Source organism: Bombina bombina, chromosome 4 (assembly GCF_027579735.1).
Source record: "Bombina bombina isolate aBomBom1 chromosome 4, aBomBom1.pri, whole genome shotgun sequence".
NCBI lineage: Eukaryota > Metazoa > Chordata > Amphibia > Anura > Bombinatoridae > Bombina > Bombina bombina.
In genome coordinates, this window is record NC_069502.1 from 973,952,047 (window position 1) to 973,972,440 (window position 20,394).

Sequence of the window (20,394 nt, forward strand, 5' to 3'; positions counted from 1 at the left end):
ACTAGATGCAAAATACACTGTTGCTGCGTGATTCTTAAATTACATATTTGTTTATTAGTACCACGCTGCTAAATTATCAAGCTCCCGCATCTAAATAAGCAGTTTTCTGATGGGTTTTAAAGAGCCTGTGTTAGGGAGAATATTACTTCCTGTGTTTCTTCTAGTCTCCATAGATACCGGCGGCCATGACAGTTTCCAATTGCATGCTGGGAATGGTAGTAGTTCAGCTCTACATACATGTTAACGCTTCGATTTTTTAAGAAAAGTAATACAAATGACTGAGACCAAGGGAGAGTTCCACACCATGCCTGAGTACGAAGACCGGGTCAGCAATCTGCAGCGGAGTCTTAGAGACTGGTGAGATCCGCAGACTTCCCTTTAATGTGTACAAGCTGCTGCAGCAGGCTACCGCTTTCTTACTTGCAAATGTAATTTAGATATTTGCCAATTACACGTTCAGTGTTCAGAATCTTTAACTGGCAGTCTTTGCAGTGAATTTCATATTATGCATGCAGTGTTGAGATCATTGTGATTGATGCGTGCAGACAGTATATTTCTGTCCTTTTGCTGAAATCATCAATACAGTAATAACACTACATGGTTGCTATCTAATGTTACACAGTTGGCATGTTTATTGAACATACAGTGCATTGACAAACATATATGTTATCATGTGGCCTAGAATATGGGTATTTTATGTAAACAAGCAGAACTGAGATCTTGTATTTGATGCTTATTTAAAATACAGTTACAAAGTCTTTTGTTAGGTTGCAAATCTTAACCACTGCTTTTGATTCTAATTAGTATAATTAGTAAACTGCTATAGTCATTACAAATGCTTGGGAACTAGTGATAATGTATCATGCAGTATACAGCTAGGAGGTGATAGTAGTCAGTGCAATGGAATTACATTGCATTGTCAGGTTTAGCCACTATGCAAATGACAGCTATTTTTTTATTATGGTTTCTAGTTAAGAAACAGTTTTTTTTTAATCACTATTGGTATTATACATATTATTAATGTAGCTGAGATACCTTTGCATTGCTAACTGGCAACTTTTACCCACTGCCCTATCCTATTCTTAAAGTTTAAATGTCACCAGCCCTGATATTTTCTTGAGTATATCTGTCACTTACTTCTCTGCTTTCAGATCTTGTGTATTTGGTCAAACTAACAAATGCCCTTTAAGAAATTTAAAAAGCCTTTGGCATTAACGGAAAAAAAGGTATTCAAAAACATTAATCAAAATATTGGCTGTTGCCTTTTTGTTAAAAGTTTATGTGCATCTTTAAAGGGACACTGAATCCAAATTTGTTCTTTCATGATTCAGATAGAGCTTGCAATTTTAAGCAACTTTCTAATTTACTCCTATTATCAATTTTTCTTCATTCACTTTGAAAGGGAAACTTATAAACATAGTCCACCGTCCAAATACTTTAATTCCATTGTGAATATGTGTGTGTATAATTTATATGAAATATTTTGTCATCTGAATTATCAATAAAATGATGTATGTGAAATCAATATTACGGTGTAAAACACAATAGTATGCAAGTTGTTCATTTTGTTGCCTTTCTTAGGCTAACTCTGCATGCTTTAAAGTGAAGGTCAATTTTCATCAATGAGTGCCCGGTTTTTAAAAATACTTTTAAAAACAGGGGCACTTTCATTGATGAAAATTAACATTGCACTGGATTTGAAGAAATACTTACCTTTTATTCCTGCAAAGCCGGATCGACGATCTCCCTTCTTCTTCTTCCTGCTGTAGACCACAGCAATGACGAAACTGGCTTCCTCCAATCACAGCCGGGCATCACGAGCTGGACGCTCTGGGGTGCAAGCCATGATTGGAGGAAGCCGGTTTTGTCATTTCTGACGTCAGTACAGAGGAACTGAGACTGAGATCAGCAATCCGGTTTTGCAGAAGTAAAAGGTAAGTATTTCTTCAAATCCAGTGCAATGTAAATTTTCATCAATGAAAGTGCCCCTGTTTTTAAAAGTATTTTTAAAAACCGGGCACTGATTGATGAAAATTGACCTTCACTTTAACAATCAAGTCCATGTAATCAGGTTTATCAAATAATTGATCACAATAATATTTGTTACTTTCACCTGATACATTTTTATATTACAGTGAAAGAAAGAGATTGGAGTTGGAAAGGAAATTGTTTGAATGTAGTTCATCTGATTCATACATGTAAGTATATTCATAGGTATTCTTCATTAACTAATTTGTAACTCTTTTGTTGTGCTTTTGTATTATTTTTTTTTATATGCATGAATATAGGTATATTTATATGTAAATTAAGGCGGTTTTAGAAATATTTAGAAACTGGAGGTTGGGCCTTGATTTAGATACATGTGATACTCAAGTAGGAAAAAGCAGCTGTGCCAGTTTGCAGCAACAATCCTACAACCCTGCTATTTACCATCTGTGTTCATCTCTGGCAGAGTGTGCTTATTCTATGTGTTTAACTACTTTATGTTTGTTAAAGGGACAAAAAATCTGTTCTAAATGTACATGATTCAGTACATTTTTAAAAATGTTCCAATTGACTTCTATTATCAAATGCATTTTGTTCTCTTGGTATGATTTCTAAAGAGTAAATTTAGGTAGAATTGTAGGAGCTAAAGCGCATGCCCGTGTCTAGCATTTTATAGGAGCAGTGTTTTACGGCAAAGCAAAACATTGCTACAAACATTGCTACAAACATTGCTACAAACATTGTAGCAAATTCTGCTGCCATAGAATGCTAAAGACACGTGCACCCTCCTGAGCTTCTAAGAGCCCTACTTAGATTTACCTTTCAACAACATATACCAAGAGAATTAAGCAAATTTGATCTTAAAAATAAATTGGAAAGTTGTTTAAAACTGCATGCTCTATCTGAATCATGAACATTTAAAGGGCCACTAAATACAGTAGAATTAAAAAAATGACAAATACACATTAAAGGGACACTGAACCCAATTTTTTTCTATCGTGATTCAGATGCATGCAATTTTAAGCAACTTTCTAATTTACTCCTATTATCAAATTCTTTTCATTCTCTTGGTATCTTTATTTGAAATGCAAGAATGTAAGTTTAGATGCCGGCCCATTTTTGGTGAACACACTGTGTTGTTCTTGCTGATTGGTGGGTAAATTCACCTACCAATAAACAAGTGCTTTCCATGGATCTGAACCAAAAAATAGCTTAGATGCCTTCTTTTTCAAATAAAGAAAGCAAGAGAACGAAGAAAACAATAGCACATACTTTGATTTTGAAATGAGCAATATAATTATTTTCTTGCAAATTTCAAACTCAATCCAGTCCACCCCCCCGTATCATGCTACAGCCATCAACTAATCGCAAAATTAATATAGGTATATACTGTGCACTTTTGCACATGCTCAGTAGCAGCTGTAGCCTCAAAAAGCATGCATATAAAAAGAATGTGTACATTTTAATATTTGAAGTATAAATGAATAGTTTTTTTTTTATTGCATGTACTTTCATTCCCGTTTAAGTTTTACTTTACTTTCTCTAAACAATGTTCTTATGAATTAGAGCATGTTCGTTTTGCACTACAATCTCCATTTAACATTTGTTCTGTAGAAACATTGAAAGGGGCAGTAAAGTCCAAAATGAAACTTTCATGGTATAGATAGAACATGCAATTTTAAACAACTTTCCAATTTTACTTATTTAATTTAATTTGCTTCATTGTCTTGGAATCTTTTGTTGAAAAACATATGTAGGAGGTCTCGGGTACAGCAATGCACTAATGAGAGCTAGCTGCTGATTGGTGGCTGCACACATTTGCCTTTGTTCATTGGTTCCCTCCATATGTTCAGCTAGCTCCCAATAGTGCATTGCTTCTCCTTGAACAAATAATACCAAGAGAATTAAATACATTTGATAATATGGTAAATTAGAAAGTTGCTTAATACTGTATGCTCTGTCTGAATCTTTAAAATGACATTAAAGTGAATGTAAAATTACATGAATACTGATTTTTAAAAATACTATTAAAAACAGGGGCACTTTCATTCATGAAAGTTTACATTGCAGCGTTTTTTTTAAAATACCTTTTTCTGCAGCAAAGCCGGATCTACGATCCCCCGCCGCAGCTCCTCTGTACTATTTTCATGAATGAAAGTGCCCCTGTTTTTAATAGTATTTTTAAAAACCGGGCACTGATTCATGTAAGTTTACATTTACTTTAAAAACTAAATAAATGCTAGCTAGAATGATACATTCAAAGAAAAGATTAGTCTGAGAATAACATGTAGTTGTATTTTCTAAAGTTTCATTAGCTGTTTAAAGGACCAGTAAATACAGCAGATTTGCTTAATCAACAAATGCATGATAAAAAGACAATGCAATAGTACTTAGTCTGAACTTCAAATGAGTAGTAGATATTTTTCTGATAAATTTCCAAGTTTTTTTTTTTTTTTTTTTAAGCTTTATTTAGTTCTACAGTTGAAATTACATGAGTTTACTGGATACAATAAATTGACATTGTTTGCTGCAGTGTAGATACTTAACATTATAAAAACATAACATAAACAATTTGTGTAACATTCAAATTTGACTGTGTGTATTATTTAAACGTGAATTCCTAATTAGGCTGTGTAAGTAAATGATTGAGATGTATTCAGGTGTACCGTCCTGCCTATCGGCCATTTCTGTGATGATGTTCTATATATTCTTCCCATATAAAGCATATTGCTAAATAGTCATCATTTTTTTTTTGAATATAATGGTATTTTTCTAACTGGAGAGTTGCAGACACTCGATCTCTCCAATGTTGAGTGTTGGGTAAGGTAATATTCCTCCAATGTGGTGGTATGATGCGCTTGGCTGTGTTTATCATGATGGTTAATAAGGTTTTGCGTAATATATACTTAATCGGTGGGAATTTGTTAAATAGGTAGGTACAAAGGCTCAATGGTTTGATCTCTTTTTTTATATTAGACCAGTAGTGATTTGCAAGTGGGCATGTCCACCATAAGTGTATGAATGTACCATTTTCTCCACAACCTCTCCAACAATTAGTTGAGTAGCCCTGGATCATAGTTCCCAACCTAGCTGGCGTGTAATACCACCTACATAAGAGTTTGAGGTTCATTTCCAAAATGAATATATAGAGGATGAGGATTTACTCATTTGTATAAATATTCTGTGCCACTCTGTTACTGGTAATGTGTCTGTTATTTCATTTTCCCATTTAGATACATATGATGGAAGGCTATTTGGGTGTGGTGTAGTTTAAAGCTTATATAGCCGTTATAAAATACCCTTACGTGGGTGTGGTAGCCAGCATAGTAATTCAAAAGGGGTGAGTGGGCGACAGATGTTAGTTCTATCCAGGTGAGAGGAGATGTATTGTGTTTGGTGGTATTTGAACCAGTTATTAAACTGAGTTCCTAATGTCTCTGAAATGTCTGATTGGGATTTCAGTTTGCCATTGTTTAAGAGAGAATAACATGGTTTTGCCCTATGAATTGTGGTCTCTACTGAATCTGTGATTATAGGAGAGAGTGGGAATGTATGATTATCTAGGAGAGGTCAATGGGGAGTAGGGAGATGATATTGTTTTATGTGATTTTATGGTTTTGTCTCAAGTTGTCAGGGTTTCTAGTGGAAGCAAGGGTAAGTTAAGGTATATCCTGTCTCTATTTGCTGGGTGGCAGCATAGTCCCCCTAGTTGTCTGCATTGAGATTGGTATCGTAATGTTTGCATGACATATAAAACTTTAGGCAATATCATTATTTTAGTAGCGTTGATGCGCCCGATCCACGAGATAAGTTTGTGGCTCCAGGTTTGTAACATAGTCAGGATTTGCTTTTTAATGGGATCATAATTTAGTGATACTAGTTTCTCTAATTTAGAGGATACCTATATACCCAGATATTTTATAGCCACTGGTTGGTGATGAAATTGGAGTGAAGTGAGTATATGAGTGTCCTTTTGTGTTAATGAAAAGCTTATGCATTCTGATTTGGTTATATTTATTTTGAAGTTTGTAGAATTCTCCATATCTCTGTATGATTCACATCAAGGCTGGTATTGATTCCTGAAAATTTGTGAGAGTGAGGAATACATCCTCCGCATACAGGGACGTTTTGCATTCCATTGAACCAATATTGATTCCTTTAATGTTGGGTTCAGTTCTAATTTGATTGGCTAGGATTTTGATTGCCAGCACGAGTACCGAAGGTATTCTGTGTCTTGTTATGTAATTGGTGATATTCAGTATTTTGGTGGTATTATCTCTCGCTTTTCTGAATGGAGGGAATCCTAACAACATGTATCAGTGATGGGAGTATTTTATTTATTCTAGATGCAATGATTTTTGCATACATTTTTTTTTTTAGGCATTAAAAAGGGCATTTAATAAATCATTTGTACGTGTTAATACAGTATTGGTAGAAATACGTAATTACATCCAGAACCCTTCATCTTAGCAGTCAGATCACCAGCAGTTACACAAAACGTGAGATAACAGATAAGAGGTTATTATAGGCACAGAGGAAAGCTACAACTGATAGCAATAAATAGTAAATCTTTGTGAAAGCATTAACCCACACATGTCTAGTATAGATGGGAAGTTCAGCTGTTCCTACTATGTCCCGAAAAATGTCCAAACAGGCAATAACAAGAAGGACTGCGCTTCGATCTTGTCAAGGGCTATCAAGCTAGTTTAGCCGACTCAAGATTTATCAATAGATTTTGGTGGTCTTGGGGCGCTCTGCTTCTCATGGTACTGACTCCAGTTTCTCAGATCCGAGTTGGCGGCAAGTTGTAGCTGTTCCCCGTGTAGATTCGTAGTATGTGGCCCTTGTTTGGACCCATGCCATTGGATGCAGGTATATCATGGAACATAGTTCCCAGAGTGAGTCATCAAGCTATATGAAGCTACGGCTGGACTTTTCATGTCTGGGTTGCTGAGCCCCTCTAATGGGATTTAAGAAATGTTCCTTACAATGCCGCTTCTTTTGACCGACTCCTAGTCGGTGGGTTCAGAAGGCCCAGTGTTCTCTGCTTCACTTTCAGGATCCTGTGAGTCTTTTAGAGGTAAGGGATCTTCCATAAGATATGTAGGCATAATTTTGAAGGCCTGGTATAGCTGTTGTTCGAGTTGCTCAAAGTGTACAGTGAATAGCTGTTTTATCTTCCTCTCCCATAAAGATAACCCTGCCATAGCCTGATCCGAGCTTCTTCTATGCGGCTTTTCCACTGACAACATGGCTTCCTGCCGTGTAATGTCAGGCTTAGACAGATTAGAACGAGCTAGAAGTCAGGTTCTTGTACATATATATGTGCGTATTTGAAGTATAGGTAGTGCAGCGCTTTTCACTGCTTATAACCCAGGATCATTCAAATCCTGGGGGCGGAATGTGCAGCAACCCCAGCAGCGTAGGTGAACAGAGGCCTGGCACAGGCCATGCGGTCTGTTTACACATCGCTTAGCTGAAGAGCATAGGAAGAATCATCTTTGCGAGATATGTTCACAAACTCTCCCAGGGCTTCTCAAGAGCATGTAGTTCAAAACTCTGCTGTTAGAATTCAATTTTGCGTAAAATTACTCTTTAAAACCTAGTGAGAATCGGGAGCTCCTCTAAAACATGACCTTCCGCAACAGCTGTAGGCTCCGCCCCCGATTTTTGCATACATTTTGACATCTACATTTAGTAGAGATATGGGTCTGAATGCAGATATGGTGTCAGCTGGTTTTCCCCGCTTAGGTATGACCACTACATGCGCCTCTAGCATCTGGGGTGGGAACACGGTTTCTTGAAAGATATCGCTAAAGACTTTACTTAACTTAGGGGCTAGAATTTCTGAAATATATTATAATACTTTACTGTAAAACCATCTGGGCCTGGACTTTTACCTTGAGTAAGAGATTTTATGGTAAGAGGGGTAATTGGGGAGTAAAGGTCTGACAATTGGTCTGGATCTAGTGTCAGTAGGGAACAGTTTTGTAGATAAGATTCTAAATTAAAAGGTGTATGGTGTAATGGTATATCGGAGTATAAGTTGTATCATTTTGAATAATATGTGTGAAAAACTTGGAGGATATCAGGCATAGTCTTAGCAGGTGTTTGGACCTGGGAATGAAGTTCATATATATGGGATTTGATCCTTTTCTTTTTAAGGGCTCCGGCCAAGAGTTTCCCTGCTCTATTACTCTCATAGTGAAACATGCTGTTTGTTTTCCTGTGGAGTGTTTGATATTCTATTTGTAAATAGTCATCTAGCGTCTTCCTAGCCTGGGTGAGTTGTGTTAAGATATCCTGGTCCAGGGGGGACTGTTTGTGGAGGTAGTCTAGAGCAAAATTGTTGTCTGTAGAAGGGTTGTTAATTTGGAAATATTCCGTGATTGTATTGTGTAGTTTTCCAATTGTTTGTGTATTGGTTAGGAGAGTATCATCCAATTTCCATATATAAGGGCTGGAGAATTCGTCTGACCATTGGAATTGGAATTTTACGCTTCTATGATCGGACCAAGCCGTGGGGGAAATCTCACAGCTAGTTACATTGGTAAGTCTTGATTGGTCAGCGAATATATAGTCTATCCTACTATAAGTCTTATTTGGGTGGGAGAAAAAGGTAAAGTCTTTTTTTATTTGGATGTATGAACCGCCAAATGTCATATAGCTTGTGTGTCTTTAGATTTTTCCATAGCAATGTTGCAGTTTTATTAGGGTGTTTAATATGGGGTTTTGTGCTGTCCATTGTAGCTTGTACAATGCCCCCGCCTAGAAATATAGAACCTTTTGAAATGTCTAAAAGACGGTTAAACATTTTAGTAAAGAACTGTCTTTGCTTAGTGTTTGGGGCATAAATATTTATCAGTGTGATGGGTCTACGAAAAAGGAGGCCAACTAGCCCTACGAATCTACCTTCTGTGCCTGCCAATTTCTGAATGAGTGTAAACGGGACAGATTTTTTAATTAATATGCTAACTCCTCCTTTCTTAGTGGGACATGAGCTGTGATAGTGTTCAATACAGGTAGCCCTCGGTTTACGCCGGGGTTAGGTTCCAGAAGGAATGGTTGTAAATCTAAACCGTTGTAAATTGAAACCCAGTTTATAATGTAAGTCAATGGTAAGTGAGGGAGATGGGTTCCAGGCCCCTCTCAAAATTGTCATAAGTAACATCTAATAAATTATTTTTAAAGCTTTGAAATGAAGACTTTAAATGCTAAACAGCATTATAAACCTAATAAAATAATCACACAACACAGAATATATAATTCAACTAAGTTAAATGAACAAAAACATTTGCTAAACCGCATTATAAACCTAACAACCTGCAACACAAGCGGACAGCTCCACCTACTGGCTTCTCAGTGCTTTTCAATAGCAGTCACATGACTGGAAAAAAAGGTTGTTATTCTGAAACGGTGTAAATTGAACCGTTGTAAAACGAGGGCCATCTGTATATGTTTTTCCAAAATACTTGGGTTCTATTTTATGTCTAAAGTGGGTTTCTTGAAGGTATAAAATGTCTATATGGCGTTTTGCTATGTCTGAAAGGGCCTAGGAGTGTTTACAAGGGGAATTAAGTCCTTTAGCATTTTGTGTCAATAGTGCTAAGGGATGTAGATGTTTAGCTTGGGCTTGTGTCATGAGTATATATCTGATTAATGAGTGATTGATTTCTCCTACGTTGTTGTGTCCGGTCCACGGCTTCATCCTTGGCTAAGAGAGCACACAGCAAAGCTGTCCATATAGCCTCCCCTCTGGCTCCGCCCCCCAGTCATTCTCTTTGCCGCTCTGTACAAGTAGCATCTCCACGGGGATGGTAAAGAGTATGTGGTGTTAGTTGTAGTTTTTATTTCTTCTATCAAGAGTTTGTTATTTTAAAATAGTGCCGGTTTGTACTATTTACTCTACAACAGAAAGTGATGAAGATTTCTGTTAAAAGAGGAGTATGATTTTAGCACCAGTAACTAAAATCCATTGCTGTTCCCACGCAGGACTGTTGAAACCAGAGAACTTCAGTTGGGGGCTTATCTGCTTCAGGTATGATCAGTCACTTTTCTAACAAGACTTTGTAATGCTAGAAGACTGTCAGTTTTCCCTTCTGGGATAGGTAAGCCATTTTCTTAGACTCAGTAACAGAATTAAGGCTTATAACTTGGGCTCTATGCTGGTTGACACTATTATGGGCTAAGTCGCTTGGTTTTTATCATGTTTAGGTGACATTTGGAGTGTTTTGCAAACTTTGAAACACTTGTGGGGAACTTTATTTTTCGCCTGGCAGCCGTTTAGACACCTAATCTTGTCAGAAAGGCCCCTTCACTCTGGAATGCAGAGGGAGGAGGCCTCATTTTCGCGCCTCAGTTGCGCAGTTACTTTTCACTAGGCAGTTCATGCAGCTTCACGTGGAAGGTCCAGAGGCTTAGAAAATGACTTCAGAGAGGCTTATTACTGTTGTGAATAACCCCTAAGGAAGGTAAACGCCGCAGCAAAGACTGTGGCAGGGACTGTAGTGTGTTTTAACCGGTTAATTGTTTTTTTTGCTCCGGTTTGGACATTTAGGGGTTAAGTGGCTTGAAAATTGATGTGCAATACAAAGCATTAAGACACTGGGGTATAAATTTCATAAAGATCGGATATTTCTTTGAGTTTTTTCTATCATTCAGAAATAAAGTGTGCCCTTTTTATTATTTAAAGAGACAGTAACGGTTTTGTTTAAAATTGTTTCTACTGCATTAAAAACCTGCCTAAGTCTGTTTAACATGTCTGTAGCCTATGTTCTGTGTGTATGGATGCCAAGGTAGTTCCCCCATTAAATCTATGTGTGAATTGTGCCATGGCGTCCAAAAAGGACAGTACTGTCACATTTACTAATGTTGCCCAAGATGATTCTTTAAATGAAGGTAGTGGGGATAGTTCATCATCCTCTCCTTCTGTGTCAATACCAGCTTTGCCCGCGCAGGCGATACCTAGTACATCTAGCGCGCCAATGCTTGTTACTATGCAACAATTAACAGCAGTAATGGATAATTCTCTAGCAGCTCTTTTATCCAAACTGCCAGCATTTCCTAGAAAGCGTGATTGCTCAGTTTTAAATACAGAGGATGAGCAAGTAGGCGCAGAGGATAATTTATCTGTTATGCCCTCACATCAATCTGAGTTGGCAGTGAGGGAGGGTCTGTCCGAGGGAGAAATCTCTGACTCAGGAAAAATTTCTCAGCAGGCAGAACCTGATATCGTGGCATTTAAATTTAAGCTAGAACATCTCCGTGCTCTGCTTAAGGAGGTGCTAGCTACACTTGATGATTGTGATACTTTGGTGATTCCAGAGAAGTTATGCAAAATGGACACATTTTTAGAGGTCCCAGTGCACGCTGATGCGTTTCCGATACCCAAGAGGGTGGCGGACATAGTGACTAAGGAGTGGGAGAAGCCAGGTGTACCTTTTGTTCCCCCTCCTATATTTAAGAAAATGTTCCCCATTGTCGACCCCAGAAGGGATGCATGGCAAACGGTCCCTAAGGTAGAGGGGGCAGTTTCAACGTTAGCTAAGCATGCAACTATTCCTATAGAGGACAGTTGCGCTTTCAAAGATCCTATGGATAAAAAAATTGGAAGGATTGCTTAAGAAGATTTTTGTTCAGCAAGGTTTCCTTCTTCAACCAATTTTGTGCATTATTCCTGTCACCACGGCGGCGTCTTTTTGGTTCGATGAACTAGAAAATTCGCTCCAAAAGGAGACTCCATATGATGAGGTCATGGACAGAATTCACGCACTAAAGTTGGCTAATTCCTTTATTTTGGATGCCGCTTTTCAATTGGCTAAATTAGCGGCGAAAAATTCAGGTTTTGCAATAGTGGCGCGCAGGGCGCTTTGGCTAAAATCTTGGTCGGCGGATGTGTCGTCCAAAACAAAATTGCTTAGTATTCCTTTCAAGGGTAAGACCCTTTTCGGGCCGGAATTGAAGGAGATTATTTCAGACATCACTGGGGGAAAGGGCCATGCCCTTCCACAGGATAGGCCTTTCAAAGCAAAAAATAAGTCTAATTTTCGTTCCTTTCGCAATTTCAGGAACGGACCGGCTTCTAACTCTGCAGCCTCTAGACAAGAGGGTAACACTTCCCAGCCTAAACCAGCATGGAAACCATTGCAAGGCTGGAACAAGGGAAAACAGGCCAAAAAGCCTGCTGCTGCTACCAAGACAGCATGAAGGGGTAGCCCCCGATCCGGGACCGGATCTAGTAGGGGGCAGACTTTCTCTCTTTGCTCAGGCTTGGGCAAGAGATGTTCCGGACCCCTGGGCACTAGAAATTGTTTCTCAGGGGTATCTTCTAGAGTTCAAGGAACTTCCTCCAAGGGGAAGATTCCACATGTCTCGCTTATCTTTAGACCAGATAAAGAGACAGGCATTCTTACGTTGCGTAGAAGACCTATTAAAGATGGGAGTGATACACCCAGTTCCAACAGCGGAACAAGGACTGGGTTTTTACTCAAACCTGTTTGTAGTTCCCAAAAAAGAAGGAACTTTCAGGCCAATTCTGGACTTAAAAATTCTAAACAAATTCCTCAGAGTTCCATCATTCAAAATGGAAACCATTCGGACAATTTTACCAACGATCCAGGAGGGTCAATACTTGACTACCGTGGACTTAAAGGATGCGTACCTGCATATTCCTATCCACAAAGATCACCATCAGTTCCTGAGGTTCGCCTTTCTGGACAAGCATTACCAGTTCGTGGCTCTTCCGTTCGGTTTAGCCACTGCTCCCAGAATTTTCACAATGGTGCTAGGGTCCCTTCTAGCGGTGCTAAGGCCGAGGGGCATTGCAGTAGCACCTTACCTAGATGACATTCTAATACAAGCGTCGTCCCTTTCCAAAGCAAGGGCTCATACAGACATTGTTTTAGCCTTTCTCAGGTCTCACGGGTGGAAGGTGAACATAGAAAAAAGTTCTCTGTCCCCGTCCACAAGGGTTCCCTTTCTGGGAACAATAATAGACTCCGTAGAAATGAAGATCTTTCTGACAGAGGTCAGGAAGTTAAAGCTTCTGAACGCTTGTCGAGTTCTTCAATCCATTCCTCAGCCCTCCATAGCTCAGTGCATGGAGGTGATAGGACTAATGGTTGCGGCAATGGACGTGGTTCCTTTTGCTCGAATTCATTTAAGACAATTGCAACTGGAATGGGGATTATGCAGACTTGTCTCCCCAGATTCAAATGGACCAGAAAACCAGAGACTCGCTTCTCTGGTGGTTGGCTCAGGATCACCTGTAGCAGGGAATGAGTTTCCGCAGACCAGAGTGGATCATTGTCACGACCGACGCCAGTCTCCTAGGCTGGGGCGCGGTGTGGGACTCCCTGAAAGCTCAGGGTCTATGGTCTCGGGAAGAATCTCTTCTCCCGATAAACATTTTGGAATTAAGAGCGATATTCAATACGCTCCTGGCTTGGCCTCAACTAGCGAAGGCCAAATTCATAAGATTTCAGTCGGACAACATGACGACTGTAGCGTACATCAATCATCGGGTAGGAACGAAGAGTTCCCTGGCGATGAGAGAAGTATCCAAGATCATCAAATGGGCGGAGGATCACTCCTGCCATCTATCTGCAATTCACATCCCAGGAGTAGACAACTGGGAGGCGGATAATTTGAGTCGTCAGACTTTCCATCCGGGGGAGTGGGAACTTCACCCGGAGGTCTTTGCCCAGTTAACTCAACTATGGGGCATTCCAGATCTGGATCTGATGGCGTCTCGTCAGAACTCCAAGGTTCCACGCTACGGGTCCAGGTCCAGGGATCCCAAGGCGACATTGGTAGATGCATTAGTGGCGCCTTGGTCATTCAATCTAGCGTATGTCTTTTCACCGTTTCCTCTACTCCCCAGGCTAGTAGCCAGGATCAAACAGGAGAAGGCTTCGGTGATTCTAATAGCTCCTGCGTGGCCACGCAGGACTTGATATGCAGACCTGGTGAATATATCATCGGCTCCACCATGGAAGCTACCATTGAGACAGGACCTTCTAGTGCAAGGTCCATTTGAACATCCAAACCTAGTTTCTCTGCAGCTGACTGCTTGGAGATTGAACGCTTGATTCTATCTAAGAGTGGGTTTTCAGAATCTGTTATAGATACTCTGGTTCAGGCTAGAAAGCCTGTAACCAGGAGAATTTACCACAAGATATGGCAGAAATATCTCTATTGGTGCGAATCCAAGGGTTACTCATGGAGTAAAATTAGAATTCCAAGGATTCTTTCCTTTCTCCAAGAAGGTCTGGAGGAAGGTCTGTCAGCCAGTTCTTTAAAGGGACAGATATCTGCTCTGTCTGTCTTGTTACACAGACGTCTGGCAGCTGTGCCAGATGTTCAGACGTTCGTACAGGCATTGGTCAGAATTAAGCCTGTCTACAGACCTGTGACTCCTCCATGGAGTCTGAATTTAGTTCTTTCAGTTCTTCAAGGGGTTCCGTTTGAACCTTTACATTCCATAGATATTAAGTTACTATCTTGGAAAGTTCTGTTTTTGGTTGCTATTTCTTCTGCTAGAAGAGTTTCTGAATTGTCTGCTTTGCAGTGTACTTCACCCTATCTGGTTTTTCATACAGATAAGGTAGTTTTACGTACCAAGCCTGGTTTTCTTCCAAAGGTGGTTTCCAATAGGAATATTAACCAGGAAATAGTTGTTCCTTCTCTGTGTCCGAATCCAGTTTCGAAAAAGGAACATTTGTTACATAACCTAGATGTGGTTCGTGCATTAAAATTCTATTTAGAAGCAACAAAGGATTTCAGACAGACATCATCATTGTTTGTCGTCTATTCTGGTAAGAGGAGAGGTCAGAAAGCTACTGCTACCTCTTTCCTTTTGGCTAAAAAGCATCATCCGATTAGCTTATGAGACTGCCGGACGGCAGCCTCCTGAACGAATTACAGCTCACTCTACTAGGGCTGTGGCTTCCACTTGGGCCTTCAAGAATGAGGCTTCTGTTGAACAGATCTGTAAGGCAGCGACTTGGTCTTCTCTGCATACATTTACCAAATTTTACAAATTCGATACTTTTGCTTCTTCGGAGGCTATTTTTGGGAGAAAGGTTTTGCAAGCAGTGGTGCCTTCCGTTTAGGTTACCTGACTTGTTCCCTCCCTTCATCCGTGTCCTAAAGCTTTGGTATTGGTTCCCACAAGTAAGGATGAAGCCGTGGACCGGACACACCAATGTAGGAGAAAACAGAATTTATGTTTACCTGATAAATTTCTTTCTCCTACGGTGTGTCCGGTCCACGGCCCGCCCTGGCTTTTAGTCAGGTTTAAACATTTTATTTTTTGTACACTACAGTCACCACGGCACCTTATGGTTTCTCCTTTTTCTCCTAACCGTCGGTCGAATGACTGGGGGGCGGAGCCAGAGGGGAGGCTATATGGACAGCTTTGCTGTGTGCTCTCTTTGCCATTTCCTGTAGGGAATGAGAATATCCCACAAGTAAGGATGAAGCCGTGGATCGGACACACCGTAGGAGAAAGAAATTTATCAGGACAACATAAATTCTGTTTTATATGGGTATATATTTTCAGGTCTGGTAGAAGGAATTATGTTGTCTCATCAGTAACTGTAATTTTACAGTACAGTGCTGTATCAACATAACAATAAAACCATGAGTATAACAAAAAACAGTACGTATACAGTTTAAAAAACAATAGCAATATCATAAACAAAAACATTTCTCTCAACCTGAAATAAAGCCTAAAGAGAATAAAAGAAAAATGGGGTTTGCAAAGTGCAAGGGTCAAATTTAAGAAATAATTATCACATAAGTTAAGTCAATGTCTTGACTCATACTCTTCTCGATTTTCTAATGTGATATACAAAGAATACCTTTTTATTATTGCATCGATCAATTATACTGAAAGTATCTGGCTAAGTATATCATTTTTAAGCAAACACCTGAGAATTCTAGGGTGTCTATAGTGCTTCCTGTCCCCACTTTTTGTGGGAAAAACTGTCATCGTCCTTTATAGGAGCATTTCTTTTTTTTCCCCCTTTCTTTCATCCCGGGTCAGAGTCCGGCGTTGTTGGTGAAGACTGCAATCTCGACTGGGGAGGTCTAGTGAGAGTTCCTGTTGAGGTTTTCCCTTTTTTGGGAGTGTTGACTTGCAATTTTTCCTGACGTGTGTGCTGTCTCTTTGAGGTACTTTGTGAGTGAGTGGTGGAGGGTTCATTGTTGGGCGGAGGATCTAGCCCTAACTTACTGCAGAAGGAGGCAATGTCCTCTGGAGCTTTGCAGATGATTCTTTTACTGTCCATAATAACCATTAGCTGTGTGTGGAATCCCCAGCGGTATGGTATTTTCTTGACTCTCAGTATGGAGGTTAGAGGGGTGAATTCTTTCCTACGTTGGAGGGTTCTTTTAGAAAGGTCCTGATAAAACTGAAGAACACTGCCTCTGAATTTTATGGGTTGATTTTTTTCTGGATTGATTAAGGATCATTTTCTTTTCTTGGAATACTTTAAATCTTATAATTATATCTCTGGGTGGGGCTTTGTCGGGCGACTTAGGTCTCAATGCTCTATGTGCTCTCGTCCAAAGGATATTATCTTTTATAGGATGATTCCTTCATAATGGTGAATAATGCTTGTAGGTATTCTGGAAGATCTCTGGGTAAAATTGATTCAGGGATGGCCCTAATTCTTAAGTTATTTCTCCTGATGCGATTTTCGAGATCATCTATTTTTTCCATTAGTCTATAGTTTCTTGCTGGTGGGACATTTTGTCGTCAATGAGTTGTATGTCTTCTTTAATGTCCTCGTTGTTTACCTGTAACATTTCTACTCTAGACCCGATAGTAGACAGTTCATGTTTTATGTCAGACAGGTTCTAAAGATATCCATAATATCCTGTTTAGAGGCTAGATTTGTTAATACTATGGGTGAAATCTGTATGTCGCTTGTTTGGGGCTGTATTTCTGGGTCTTGTGGGGGTGAATACCCATTTTCTTCTTAAACGGGAAGAGTCCACAGCTGCATTCATTACTTTTGGGAATTTAGAACCGGGCAACCAGGAGGCGGCAAAGACACCCCAGCCAAAGGCTTCAAATACCTCCCCCACTTCCCTCATCCCCCAGTCATTCTTTGCTTTTTGTCACAGGAGGTTGGCAGAGAAGTGTCAGAAGATTGAAGATAGTCTCTTATGGAGGGTAGTACTCTTTGAAATGGGACTGGAGTTTTAAGTAATCCTGTCAGCCTCTCAGTGAGAGCATGGATGAAGGTTAGAGTCCGGAGATGCAGGGAGAGTCTTTCTGCGAAACCATCCCGACTCATATTAACAGCTCCTTGGCAATCAGCATTGACGAGTTTCGCTGCCTGCCTTTATTCACTCAAGTTACTCAAGTCCATGTCAGAAGCAAGGCTACTATCTGTCACACTTGAAGGGCTGTGTTCCTGTTACACAGCGCAGATTCCGGTAAGATCTCCTTTTATCTTTAAAAAACGGAATCATTGGTTAATATCTTCTGAGGGGGGTTATGAACAGTGGGGACTTTCAATTTCATATTCTGACTGTGTGGCGACAGAGAGAGTCTGCTCGTTAGTTGTCTGGTTCACAGGAGGTGGTGAGTGCCTCAGCCTTAGGGGGTGTAAAAAGGGTGCCTGTTAGTGATTTTTTTTAGACACGGATATCTCTGATTTGGAGCATGCGTCTTGTGCTGAATATGAAATGGCCCGGGTTATCCATGCCCATCAGTTATGTTCCGATTGCCGTTCTAGAGTACTCTTTTCTCCGGAATCAGGGAACTTAGAGTGCGTTGCGCCATGGTTTGCTCTATGCAGTATTGACCGTGTACTTTTATGGCGTCTGTTCTCCCCTTTGGGGGGGGGGGGCTCTTGATGTCCATCTCTCTACTGGTGGCGTCTGCTGCTAGAAGAATTTTTCTCGATGGGAGCTGCTGCCAAGTTTTTTCTCGGTGGGATGAGGTCCCAAGATGGCTTAGGGTCAGCTTTGCTACCTGGACTTTGGTCATCGCAAGTTTTTGTTTTTAGGTTGCTCTGTGTTCTCACGGAAGAGCTCTTTTTTTTTTTGTCTGCTAGGCAAATTATCCTTTATGTTTCTCTAGCTTGTCTAGCCGGACGATTCGTCTTGTCTATAAGGCAATGGGAATCTCGCGTTTTTTTGGAGCACCATATGTGGTATGGTGCTGTGTCAGGAATATGAGGGTGTCCCTCTGGTCTTCATAGTGACGTTTTTTCCTGAGTATGGCCTTATCTTTTTGGTCCTTGTCCTCTTGGGAGTTCGTCTTCCTGGGCTGTGGTCTTGTGGCAAACTTGGGTTTGTTCGAAGTTTTGATTTTGAGCCCTTGTTAGATGGTCCTTTGGATCTCTTAGAGGGTTTTCTATTCTCCCTCTCGGGGGTTGATAGAGCTTCTTGTCCTTTAGGTCGGGGATACTTTCGGGGGCGTTGAGAGCCGCAGGGCTGGCTCCTCTGAAACTTTTGTGCTCATCAGATTCTGGGTCTGAGTGGTCTTTAGCACGTTTTTGTCATTTTTAGTTTTTTTTGTAGGGTGTCAGTAATCAGGCTGTGGTGCCTTTGAAGGGTCTGCCTTTTTGTACCCGCCCTTCAGTGTCCTTTTTAGCTTGGGTATTGTTTTCCCAAAAGTAAAGAATGCAGCCGTGGACTCTTCCCGTTTAAGAAGAAAAACATAAATTTTGCTTACCTGATGATAATTTTCTTTTCTTCTGACGGGAAGAGTCCAGAGCTCCCGTCCGCGCTTTGTCTATGAGGTGGCAGTACATCTTTGTTCTTCTGGCACCTTTTTCACCCTGATATTTCTCCTACTGTTCCTTGTTCCCTTGGCAGAATGATTGGGGGATGAGGGAAGTGGGGAGAGGTATTTGAAGCCTTTGGCTGGGGTGTCTTTGCCTCCTCCTGGTGGCCAGGTTCTGAATTCCCAAAAGTAATGAATGCAGCTGTGGACTTTTCCCGTCAAATGAAAAGAAAATTATCAGTTAAGCATAATTTATGTTTTTTCCCTTTTACTTGTGCTACTTTGTGGCGTTCCATATTAGTGAAGTAAGCAGGCATAGTGTTTCATTTGCTTTCTGCAGTTTGAACTGGTTTGTCCTGAATGGACATTTTTCTAGCCTCCATTTTGTCAGCCGTTTTGTATAAAGTTGTTATAGTGTTAGTGGCGACTTGTTCGCTACAGTAGTTTTGTTCAAAAGAGATTCCGTCTCTCAAGGTTAATTAAGGTTCTGTGTTGCAGGCTGTGGAATTTTGATACTTTATATCAGGGAGTGTTCTCTGTTTTGTCTGCGTAGGGCTTCACACCTTAGAGGTATATTTTAATGTGTAAAGCTGAGCCTTTTAGTATGTTTCCTCATTTACTTGTCGGTGGCGGCTAGAGAAAAGTTTGTCTTATTCTCCTTTATATTATAAATGTTTTGGGGTTTCTGCACAGTTAAAACAGTTAGCGTAGTGGCTGTAAGCTGCGACTCCCTTGGGTTATTATTGTTGTGGCTGAAGGGGTCTCTCCACGCTCTCCCTTGTATTGTAGCCTTATCTCGGCCTGTGTGCAGTGATGGCTTCAATGTTAGGGGGCAATGTATCTCCCTTATATATGTGGTCTCTTCTTTCTCCAATCCGGGAGGCTATCTCTGTAGATTCTTATGTCTCTCCATGTGTGTGAAGTCCAGCGTTATTAAGATGGTGTCTGCATGCTTCAGAGATTGGATCAGACGTTACCGCTTGCGTTCCAGGGCTTAGCTGGCTCTGATATTTACTCCTTCATATCGGCCGTCCAATGGTGTAAGTTGTACACTGCTTTATCGATTTGTGTTGCCAAGAAGAGTAGTTGTAATAGACCCGTTTGCGGAGCTCCGGTGTTACGCCGCCATCTTGGATGTTGCCGTCTCCGCCCCCGATTAAATTTCCAAGTTATGTCTATTTTCACTCCTCTTGTATCATGTGACAGCCATCAGCCAATCACAAATGCATATACGTATATTTGATGAATTCTTGCACATGCTCAGTAGGAGCCGGTGACTCAGAATGTGTAAATATAAAAAGACTGTGCACATTTTGCTAATGGACATGAATTGGAAAGTTGTTTATAATTGCATGCTCTATCTGAATGATAAGTTTAATTTTGACTTGAGTGTCCTTTTTAAATATTGACAAAATAAGTGTAAAGTTTTAGAGTCTATAAAACAATGGAAGCTGCCATATTGTAACTCAGATTTCTTTCTCTGCTGTGGTCAATTAGGGACAGTTATAAATAGGTCACTAGAGTGTGCATGCAATGGCTGTGGAATATAACAGTGTTCTGCACTTCCATTTCTAACAGCAACTGAAAAGCTTACAATTTCAGAAAGGAATTACAGGAAAAGGGGACAAAATAAATAAACATCTTTCAAATAAGGGGTCTTGTGA

At 40.2% G+C, this 20,394-nt stretch overlaps 1 protein-coding gene across 1 annotated transcript in view; it reads left to right on the forward strand.

Annotated features, from left to right (window-relative positions):
- Nucleotides 1–265: 265 nt before the first annotated feature.
- Nucleotides 266–20,394, forward strand: part of KIZ (kizuna centrosomal protein) — a 532,190-nt gene continuing 512,061 nt past the window's right edge. Inside the window, exons 1-2 of the mRNA XM_053712012.1 lie at nucleotides 266–357; nucleotides 2,136–2,198. Coding sequence (XP_053567987.1) covers nucleotides 275–357; nucleotides 2,136–2,198 — 146 coding nt within the window. The 5' untranslated portion in view covers nucleotides 266–274. The remainder of the gene's footprint in view (nucleotides 358–2,135; nucleotides 2,199–20,394) is intronic.